Raw genomic sequence first — 10,504 nt, 5'->3', positions numbered from 1 at the left:
CTTATAAATGCTCAAGTCTCCATATTTATAACCAATGTGAGACTCCAACTCACACTTGACTTATCATTCTTAACAATCCCCCTCAAGTGTGAGTCCACAATGTTCCCCCTCAAGTGGACTCTCTTTTGTCCATATACACTTGTACCATCATTGACACCTCTTCTTGGGCATTTCGATACACCTCTTTTTGGGTCTTTCGATTTCAACGGAACACCTCTTCCTGAGAATTTTGATACAAGTAAGCTAGTCATTTTCTCGAACCAAAGGCTTTGATACCATTTCTTGGGTCATGAGGAGGAGCATTAACATTGGATTAAGAGCAACACACAAGCTAGAGAGACACAACATATTCACCCAAAATCTTAAGGTGATAGATGTATGAATTCTCTTACTTATAAATGCTCAAGTCTTCACATTTATAACCAATGTGGGACTTTAACTCAATTTGACTTATCATTCTTAACAGTGAGATTCAAGCATCCCTTGAAGCTCTTCCTTTGTCAATGCTGACAAATCTTTCGACTCTTCTATAGCTACTACCACATGGTCGAACTTTGGAGTTAATGACTTCAAGATCTTTGAAACAACTGATCTTGATGTCAACACTTCTCCACATACCTTAATTTGATTCACCAGTTTTGTAACCCTAGTGAAAAAATCAGTTATGCTTTCATTGTTCTCCATCTGAAGAAATTCATACGTTCTTTTGTGACTTTGTAACCTCACCTCTTTCACCTTCTCTCCGCCTCGAAACGGTTTTTCAAGAATTTCTCATGCTTCTTTCGCTGACTCAACATCACCAACCTTTTCAAAATTATCATAATCAACACATTGATGGATTATAAAGAGAGCTTTATAATCTTTCTTCTTCAATTCTTAGTGTGCAACTTTTTCTTCATCCGTCACATTTGTCGCAAGCGGTGTCACTCACTCTTTTACAAGATCCCAAAGATCTTAATAGCAAAAGACAACATTTATCTGCTTGCACCAATTCTCGTAATTCTGATTCTTCGGAATTGAGAGACTTGTCGGAAAATGCCCATTCGGATGATTTATCATGTTATGCTTCCAAGAATCGCTCAACCAGTGCTATAGATACCAGATGTTGCAATTAAACCCAAGACTTTGCGTAATTCCGAATCAATCTTGATGAACAAAATTCAATCGCATCAATTGAATTCCCTCTTGTTCTTCACTCGAGTGAATCAACCAATCTTGGTTGAAAGATTGTATCGCTGCACAATGGTGATAAAAAACAAGAAAAGAAAATTGAATTGAGAAGAAAAGAGTTAGAGTTTATTAAAAGAATGAAGAAGATGAATTTTCTGCGGCTCACAAACTGTGATTCTTTATTCTTTTTCAATTGCAAAATTCAAGTGTTTACAATAATAGGGGTTACTCCCTATTTATAGATTTTGCTTGCTTGCTCCCTAAGAAAAGCCCAAAAACAAAAGCTCAAAATACTTAATTCTGTCAACACTACAAAATTATGTTTAAAACAAAATTCATATTGAGATTAACTCCTCGACACTTCGACACTCACACAATTTCGACACACAACCTTTCAACGACAACAGACTAGGTCGAAAATACTATTTTGACACAAAGAATTACAATTCAACAGTAATCATCTTCAGCTCTTTTCAAGGGTTGCGGAAAGGATTTTCTAATTGCACCAGGTGCATTTTCTGTGGCTTTATCGTGTGACAAAGGTGGTTCTGTAGTATACAAATATGTTCAATTTCTTATGAATTAATAGGAAAAGTATACAAATGTTATTCCTTATACATGCTCATCAGAAAAAGAAAAGAAAAGTAACTAACCATAACTGAAACTCTAATAAAAAAACCTAGGTATGGATTTCATTTACTCTCAATATTACAACTATTTGCATTACAAATTCAAAGTTCAACAAATAAGTATATGTACATTTGCAACAACAAAAAAACAAGCAGCTTTTTCCAGCTTTGGAACACTTATATCATACAAATGGATTCAAAACTATCATATGTTCTTCAATTTCATATGCTTTCTCTAGAAAACTACTTAGAAAACAGAATAATAAGAAAATTATATATTACACTAAAAAATAATCTAGGAAAATTTCACCTTGGACCAGAAAGCTCCATGGCTTGGATTAACAAAGAAGAGTCATTGGTAAGATCGGAAAATCGATCTGACAAAGATAATTCATGTGGTTTGCACTTGTTAGTGTTGTCAGCTCTTTGAGAAGCTTCCCATTTCTCGGCTAGACCGTCGCCTTCGAGCATGCGTATGACTTCGGACATTTTCGGTCTGTGACTCGGAAGATATTGTGTACACAAAAGTGCAACTTGAACTATTTCCTCAAGCTCAATCTTGTCATAGTTGTTCTTGAGATCTTTGTCTACAAGCAAATCCAGCTTCTTCTCTTGATGAATTTTCTTTACCTAAAATCAACATAGTCCATTATTGAATAATGTTATTAAAGGACTAAAGCCAAAACAATTGAGAACAAAAACAAAAGTTTCTACTGTTTAGGGGTTAAAAAATGGACAAACATGTTTTGTAGGGACTAAATTTGAAAAAAAGGTATACCCTACACTCGAGATATGCTGAATTCACTTTGTCAGGACATCGATGATTGTTGGATCAAGATCGGACATCTCATATTTCAAACTCGGTATATTTTGTGAATTGACCGATTTGAATACAACGACCACCAATGCACTTAATGCATGAATACAGTGATATCTCAACTAGGACTATTCAAAAAAACTGCAAACCGAACCAAATCATAGAACCAAATCGAAATGAAGTTAAAATAAGAGAACCATTATGTTTGACTAGTGAACCAAACCTCTTTGCACAAATAGTTCTAGAACCGAACCAAATGACAATTTAACTGAACTGAAACTTAAAATGAAAAATGCTAAAAGCAAGTTAAAAAAAATTTAGTATAAAAATTTGAAAAAGTATAATGGTTCGGTTCTTTAACAAATGGTTCGGTTTGAGAAAACTATCTTCTAACGGTTTGGTATAGTTCAGAATTCCGAACCAGTATACCAAACCAAAAGTCTGGTTCGATTTGCTTCTGAGTAAATTAAAACAGTTCGGTTAAGTTGAGATGAGCTTTTGCTATGATTTAGTTCGGTTTGGTTTTCTGACTGAACTATACCATGAAGAATCCTAATCTCAACCACGGAGATTCCATTTTCGTCTATTATATGAACAAAAAAATCTTTTTAAGCCTTTAAATCTTGAATGAATGATGAAGGGAGACAAGGTTACCCAGTCCAGCATGGCTCCTTTTTGGTTGGCAGCCTTTCCAAATTCAAGGGCCCTCAAACCAGTAATCAATTCAAGAAGCAAAATGCCAAATCCAAAAACATCAGTCTTTTCAGAAGACTGTCCTGTGGAAAGATACTCAGGTGCAATATGTCCTACTGTGCCCCTAACCGCAGTTGTGACATGTGAATCTTTGTGGTCTAAAAGCTTTGCCAAACCAAAATCTCCAACTACTGCCTCACAATAATCATCAAGTAGTATATTTGCAGCTTTCACATCTCTATGGATTATCTTTGGATCACATTGCTCATGTAGGTATAATAGTCCTCTTCCCGCTCCTAATGCAATTTGCTTCCTTGTGCCCCAATCCAACACCGGCTTAGCTGAAATTAACAAGAGTCGTCTTAAGTTTTTGGAGGCTCTGTGTAAGTTAGTCGCAGTTTAACAATGGAAAAATAAATAGAGGCCTTATTAACTCTGGCAAATTTTGGGCCATGTGCTTGTACGTCCTCAAAAATGGAACGGGCGACAACATAATGTTCTATCATGAATCGCGTATAAATTTCTTAGTACGAAATTATTGATGGAGCTTACCTTTGAGACGAGAAGCGACGCTACCATTTGACATGTAGGGGTAAACTAAAAGCCTTTCTGATGAAGTCATACAAAATCCGTAGAGTTTGAGAAGGTTTCGATGAACTGCTAAGCTGATCATTTCAACTTCGGTCTGAAATTGTATCTCTCCTCCCTTGGCGTTTCCGTCTTTAAGCCTCTTTACAGCGACAAGCGTACCGTCTGAAAGAATTCCTTTGTAGACAATGCCGAAACCGCCTTTTCCTAATATGTTTTTGTTGCTGAAGTTGTGAGTAGCAATTTGGAGTTCTCTTAATTGGAACCTCTTCAAGTTTCCTAGGTAGACTTCTTCGTGATGTCGGTCTGTAACATGGTTATCAAATCGTGAATCATAGAAACTTTTTTTCGAATCGTGAATTGAATCACAGGCCTATTAAGCCTTTTAAATGAAGGAACTATCATAATTTGATCAAATGTATAATGTACCTTTAACATCAAAGAATGTTTGTTGATTATGTTTGTGTCTCCTCCATAGTAAAAATCCGAAACCAAGGACTAATAAGCAAAGGCATCCAAGACTTAAACCAAACGCAATGACCCTTTTGTGAGCTTTTGTTCTTCTTGATGGTAATGCATCTAGAGAACCAAAGATAAACAACAATATAATGATTATGCATAATATATCAGAGTACACTACATGGTTTTAAATTGCGGTTCGCATGAGCAGGACAAAAGTTTTAGAGCTTTTTGAACGGCATCACAATTGCAATTACGGTCGCTTTTTACCACAATATCGAGGTTTGCAGCATAACCACAATTTAGAACCATTGTGCAACATATGTAAAAATGATGTGAAATTTTAAGCCAATCATTCAAATTTTCAAAGGGTCTTACCGTTAGTATTGTTTAAGTTCATTGACATAGGCATGAGTTTCATCCCATGGCAGTTTGTTTCTTTTGCTGTCGCGCAGACCAGAGGGTTTCCAACAATACTGAAACATCATGAGAAAATGAGAAAAAATTTCAACCTACGATCTATGTAACACCGACACTTCAAATTAAAGTGTGTCTGACACTGATACTGACACAATACAAACGCTTGTGGTTATGTTCAATTACTTGCAAATTTTCAGATTAGTATTGTGTCTATGTGTTAAAGTCACGGACAATATCGTGTCCAGTGTTCAAGGTGTGTCCGTAGTGTGTCAAGTGTTCGACTCTCATATGATACCGACAGATGTAGTTATTACATTCAATTGCTTACATTTTCTTAAATTGTTACCGAAGTTTATCTGTCGGTGTTGCGTCTGGTGTCTGGGAATGTCTCGCGTGCATATACATGTATCTATATATAGTGAGAGAGTTACCTGAATGATTTGGCCAAGATTCTAGGCACACTGCCGCTAAGATTGTTGAATGACAAATCACTGAAATTATAATCACAAACAAGTCATTTTAGAAACACATCTAACAACAAAATGAATGAACAAAGTAGTAAAAGAAAGTTGAAAAAGATTACAGAAAAGTAAGTTGCGCCATGTTCACCAACGACTCGGGACATTCACCAGAAAAACTGTTATTATTAAGCCTCCTGAAACCAAATCATGTTAATAACTTCTTAGCTCAAGAAGTCATTTTAACAACTTCTTAGCTCAAAAATGCTTACAAGTATTGAAGCTTTCTCAAATGACCAAGAGAAGTAGGAATTTTTCCATTGAAGAAGTTATCAGAGAGATCAAGTGTTTGAAGCATGGAAAGTTTTCCTAGCTCTGAACTGATTGGTCCAGTTATGTTGTTATTCTGTAACATACTGAAAAACAGTAGTAAGAAAATTTCCCAAATTAAGCCACTTTTTCTCAGAATCAATTCATTCAAAATCAATTTTCCTAAAAGTCCTTTCTGATAACTTACATAGTTTGAAGATTTGTTAACTTTCCAATGCTTGGTGATAATGTACCAGATAAATTCTGACTAGGAATTCCCCTAAACCAAAAACAATACCAAAAAAATCATCAAAAGCACTTAAAAATCTCAAACCAATTTTGCAACTTTATCAAATTCAAATAGAAAAAAGATTGAAGAAAAAAACTCACAAACTAATAACAAGATTCTCAGTAGAACAAGTAACCATATTCCAACTACATGGATCAACAGCATCACCATCCCAATTCTCTAGAATTCCATGAGGATCCATTAATGAAGCTTTTATACTCATCAAAGCTTGAACTACATTAAATAAACAAAAAAAACACAAACTTATATACATTAACATTCAAATTTATTAAAAAAAATACAAATTTTTAAAAACTTTACCTTCAAAGTTAATTCCTTTAGGAGAAAGCAAAGCATTAGTAGAACACAAAAACAAGAACAATGTCACAAAACATAGAAAACCTTCCCCTCTTGAAATTTCCATTAGGATTTTTCTAAGGGTAGATGTTGAAATGGCAAATGATAACAACTCTCAAATGTTTTATTTTCAAAATAAGAAAGAAATTCTTTTCACTTTTTTTCTTGACAGAATCACTTATTTACAAAAGCTCTTTTGTGTCAGACACAAACACAAGAACAAAAAAAAGACAGGTTCATGAATATGATATAATAATGTAAAGGTAACTAAAGCATGTCTGTCATTGAGTCAGGTTTTTTGTAATAACCAAGATATTATGTAAATGGTTATGAAATGGAAGTAATTTAAGGTGAAATTTGAATGATATATATGGTATTGAAAGAATGTGGTAAGGGTAGAATTGGAAATTTATTTGTTTTGTTAATCATGCACATGCTGAGAAAGTAGAAAGAGCTTTTGTAAATTTTTTATTTGAAATAAAAGTATATAAAGCCAAAAAACTATGTTAAAAAATTTCACTAGAGGATGAAGGAATATCATGTCATCTAGTCACTATATTTTGTTAGTAAACATGTATCTAAATATAATATAAATATATAAATATATAAATATAATTAGAAATTCTATTTTTTTATGATTTAATTGTGATAAGTACTTTATAAAAATATTTTAAGTCATAGTACTTTAATTTCTAAGGGTTGGTTTGTTGATGAAGGTTTGGATGAATGTCCTCCTCTTAATATAAAATTTATTTTGATTTTAAATGGTTCGTCGTCTTAGATTTTCCGTCTCAAATTATGACACAAAGACATTTATAAAAAATGATATATGTATGATATTCGTACAATACAGATTGAAAAATTAAACGAATGATCAGTAAAATAGTTTTTTTCTTTTGATTTTACACTTTGAATAGGTGTTAACATTCATACTATATATGTTCAGACAAAGTTTTGAAATATTTTTAATTAATAATAGATGAATAAATAAAACTCAAATACTATCGTATATTTAATATATCAATATTCTATCTATTTGTATCTCTACCTATTGTCTATTGTCACCGTCGGAAACCGTATATAAGTCTTTAAGTTAGATAGTAAGTTTAAAGAAAGAAAGTTTATACTTTTATTTAATAGTGAGAGTATATGTTTTTTTGTGGAATTACTTAAAGAACCTTAACATTGATAAGCTTTGTGTATGAGATAAGATTATGGTTGGTTAGGGTTTTGAAGAATCCAACATTCCCTGAGTTTGGCCATTGAGTAAAGTTCGAAAGTGAAAAATAATTTAAACCAAAGTGATGAGAATTTGAGAATCTCGAGAGAGTGGAGGTTCTTCTAGGGGCTCGAGATTTATGGTGGATTTGGAGGTCACCCACAATATCTTATGACCCACAACTATCTCTCTTGTTTTTTTGTTTTGTTTTATTCAATGCAAATTATTGCTAACTAGTGTTATTACTGTGTTAATTAATTAAAAATAAACATTTTAAAAGTTTTCACTAAAAATATAGTTTTTGATTGATTTAATTATTATGCAAATGACACGTTGTAAAGAAAATTTTACCTAAACTAGGGATGGCATAACATGTTCTATATCAAAAGAGAAACTTGCGGTAGGTGGACATATTGTGAACAGAGAAATTATTTTTGTAATAATTTCTATAGTTTATATTTTTTAATATATTAATGGTAGGATTGGCAAACAAGCATCTTCTTTCCGTTTTAACGGTTTCTCAAAAGTCTGTAAATATAGGGTCGGACAAGACAACCATTGTTGATGGAGGAGCAAAAACTTTAACCGGTCTTGCAAAAAATAGACCGAGGTGGAGCGGGTATGCAGGCACCACACATTTAACGTATAAAAATTGTAGAATATCATGTTAATGTTCACGTCCGCATGTTAAAAAAATAGAGTGAGACGAAGCAAACATATTAGAGGGTGCAGAATTAAAATTTTGTCCTGTCACACAAAACAAGTGTAGAAATGTGCATATTGTAACACCCTAAACCCTGAAACTTATATAAAAAGGTTTAATCAAAATTTTAAGGTGTTACTATGACAACTATAAAAAAAACTCATCAACACATTTGACCACAAGCAGCGGAAAATCATATCATAACAACTTCAAAATTTAATTTCGCAAATAAAGCATTAGACTTTAAACCACATAATTCAACATTAACTCAAGACATAGCAAAAAAATGTCTAGTATGTTTCCGATGTTAAAAGATCAGAGCGCTAAAACCACTAAATTATCATAAAACTACAAGTAAATGAAGAATAGTTCCAACAAGCCACCTTCCACACACAGCCATAACTTTACTCCTGATTATCTACAAGATGTCCATGGTGGACAATATTAAGCAAAAGGGATGAGAAATAAACTTCGATATAAAACGGTGTAAAGAATGCAAATGTAGATAAACACACAACATATCATACATTCAATACACAATTAACATCATCACAATCTCACAACAATATACACAATGAGACTCACAACATAATGTGACACTATGCATGTGATACCAACTTAACATTTGGTTCCCTCAAAAACCGCGTCCCCCATTCTGAATCATTTAAGTAATTCAATTATCATTCAACAATGGTAATTTCACCATGATTAATTAAGCTCATAATAACTAATTAACAACACCAACACAACCAATCAATAGTCAATTATCGACCAAACTAAAAAACAACATCAAAATAACTAATTAACACTCCATCTAAGACTTGGATCACCTAGATCGCTTCACCTTGGGCCAGATGAGGTATGGAATAAAGGAAAAGAAAGTCTTCTCTCTACCTTCAAAGGCACCACCAATAGCAAGACAACAACAAGCAAACGATAAACTCCCTCCGTTTTCCTCAAACATCTTCAACGACATTCGTGAATACCAAAAAATGATGATAAGGATGCATAGGAAGATAAACTCGAAGCTTTGCAAACTCATTAAGAAACTAGAAAAATCAACTCTCGTATCTCCAACTGTGTCCAGTGAGGATGATGATGAAGAGGTGAATTAGTCTCTTGTTGCTTTTGTGTTTTTTTTCTTTCTATTACAATTTACATCTTGTACGTCAATATGCTTTGAATTAAATAAAGTGTTTGCTTTTCCCTTTCAAAATGATTATCTGACTATGTGCGTAACACCCCGAATTTTGACCAAAGACATTACTTAAAAAACTATATTTTCTTTGAAAAATGCTAGAATTTATTTTTAATATAAAATTATAATTACAAGGTTGAAAATATACATTACTTAAAGTGAAGCAAATGAATTCGGTAAAAACCCAATTAGATCCCCGCGATCTTGTGCAACCTCACACTATTTTCACTTCACATCTTCAAATTCATCGCTACCTAAAATGTTGGTTGTAAGGGGTCAACTTCTATAATCCACAACCATACAAAACTAAATAAGACAATAAATAAACAGTCAGACAGGTATAAATATACTATTCTTTTGCGTTCAAAACTTGATTAGATAGAAAGATACATAATCTTCCAAAATTAGACGCACAAAAAAATATCATCTAAAATATATTGAAATTTTTACCCAAATAACCTAGTTTTTCAAAAAACAAATCCCAAAATAACCCAGTTTTCAAAAAAAAATCCCAAACTACCACACTTTGAAGAGGAGGCGTCAGATGAATTGGTGTCTGCTCTTAAACTTTGAGAGGAGGCGCCAATTGGATTGGCTAGTCCACCTTGTGTTGTCAATCCGATTGGCGCCTATGTGTTAAGTTTTAAAGAAGGTGCCAATTGGTTTGGCACCTATGTGTGTTTCATAATTTTTTAAAAAAAATATTGTACATGATAGATAAAGTCGAGATCGGACCAAATCATATTAATATTAATACCCGTTTACACAAAAAAGACTAATGTCGATGATCGGGATCACCTAACCCACCTCTGGTCCCACATCCCCTAGCTAACCGAACTCGTGACCCTAACCTACGTTGATGATTCACCCCAGGTGCTTGAGTATTTGAGGGCCCAGAAACATCACCACCAACTACAGGAGATTGCTTGAGATAGTCAGACAAATCAGCGTAGTCTTGTGTATGCATCGAAGGGGTACCGCCATAGCTGAGTTCATGACCCATGCTAGAGTAATTGGGTTGTGTTTGAGTTGTTGGAGGGCGACCGAGACGATTGAAGGGAGACATTGGTGTGAATGATGCGCCGAGGAAAGGTTGAAATGATTGTTGTGGTGTTTGGTAGACATATGGTTGTTGAAAGTTTTGGTTTTGAGATGTTTGGGCTTCTTGGTAATGGTAGGAGGAGGGACAGTTGGT

At 33.8% G+C, this 10,504-nt stretch overlaps 1 protein-coding gene across 1 annotated transcript; it reads right to left on the bottom strand.

Moving 5' to 3' along the window:
* Window positions 1-1,840: 1,840 nt before the first annotated feature.
* Window positions 1,841-6,508, bottom strand: LOC127120698 (protein NSP-INTERACTING KINASE 1). Its single transcript, XM_051051221.1, has 11 exons — window positions 6,154-6,508; window positions 5,934-6,066; window positions 5,752-5,823; window positions 5,507-5,650; window positions 5,360-5,431; window positions 5,208-5,267; window positions 4,735-4,832; window positions 4,327-4,476; window positions 3,862-4,203; window positions 3,271-3,650; window positions 1,841-2,429 (listed from the first exon to the last, which is right to left on the bottom strand). The coding sequence occupies exons 1-11, from the start codon at window positions 6,254-6,256 to the stop codon at window positions 2,106-2,108; spliced, it is 1,878 nt and encodes a 625-aa protein (XP_050907178.1). The 5' UTR covers window positions 6,257-6,508; the 3' UTR covers window positions 1,841-2,105.
* Between the last annotated feature and the right edge of the window lie 3,996 nt (window positions 6,509-10,504).

The sequence above is a fragment of the Lathyrus oleraceus genome, chromosome 1 (genome assembly GCF_024323335.1).
Source record: "Lathyrus oleraceus cultivar Zhongwan6 chromosome 1, CAAS_Psat_ZW6_1.0, whole genome shotgun sequence".
Lineage (NCBI taxonomy): Eukaryota > Viridiplantae > Streptophyta > Magnoliopsida > Fabales > Fabaceae > Lathyrus > Lathyrus oleraceus.
The sequence above is the reverse complement of the archived record's forward strand: the minus strand, read 5'-3'. Positions and strand labels throughout refer to the sequence as shown.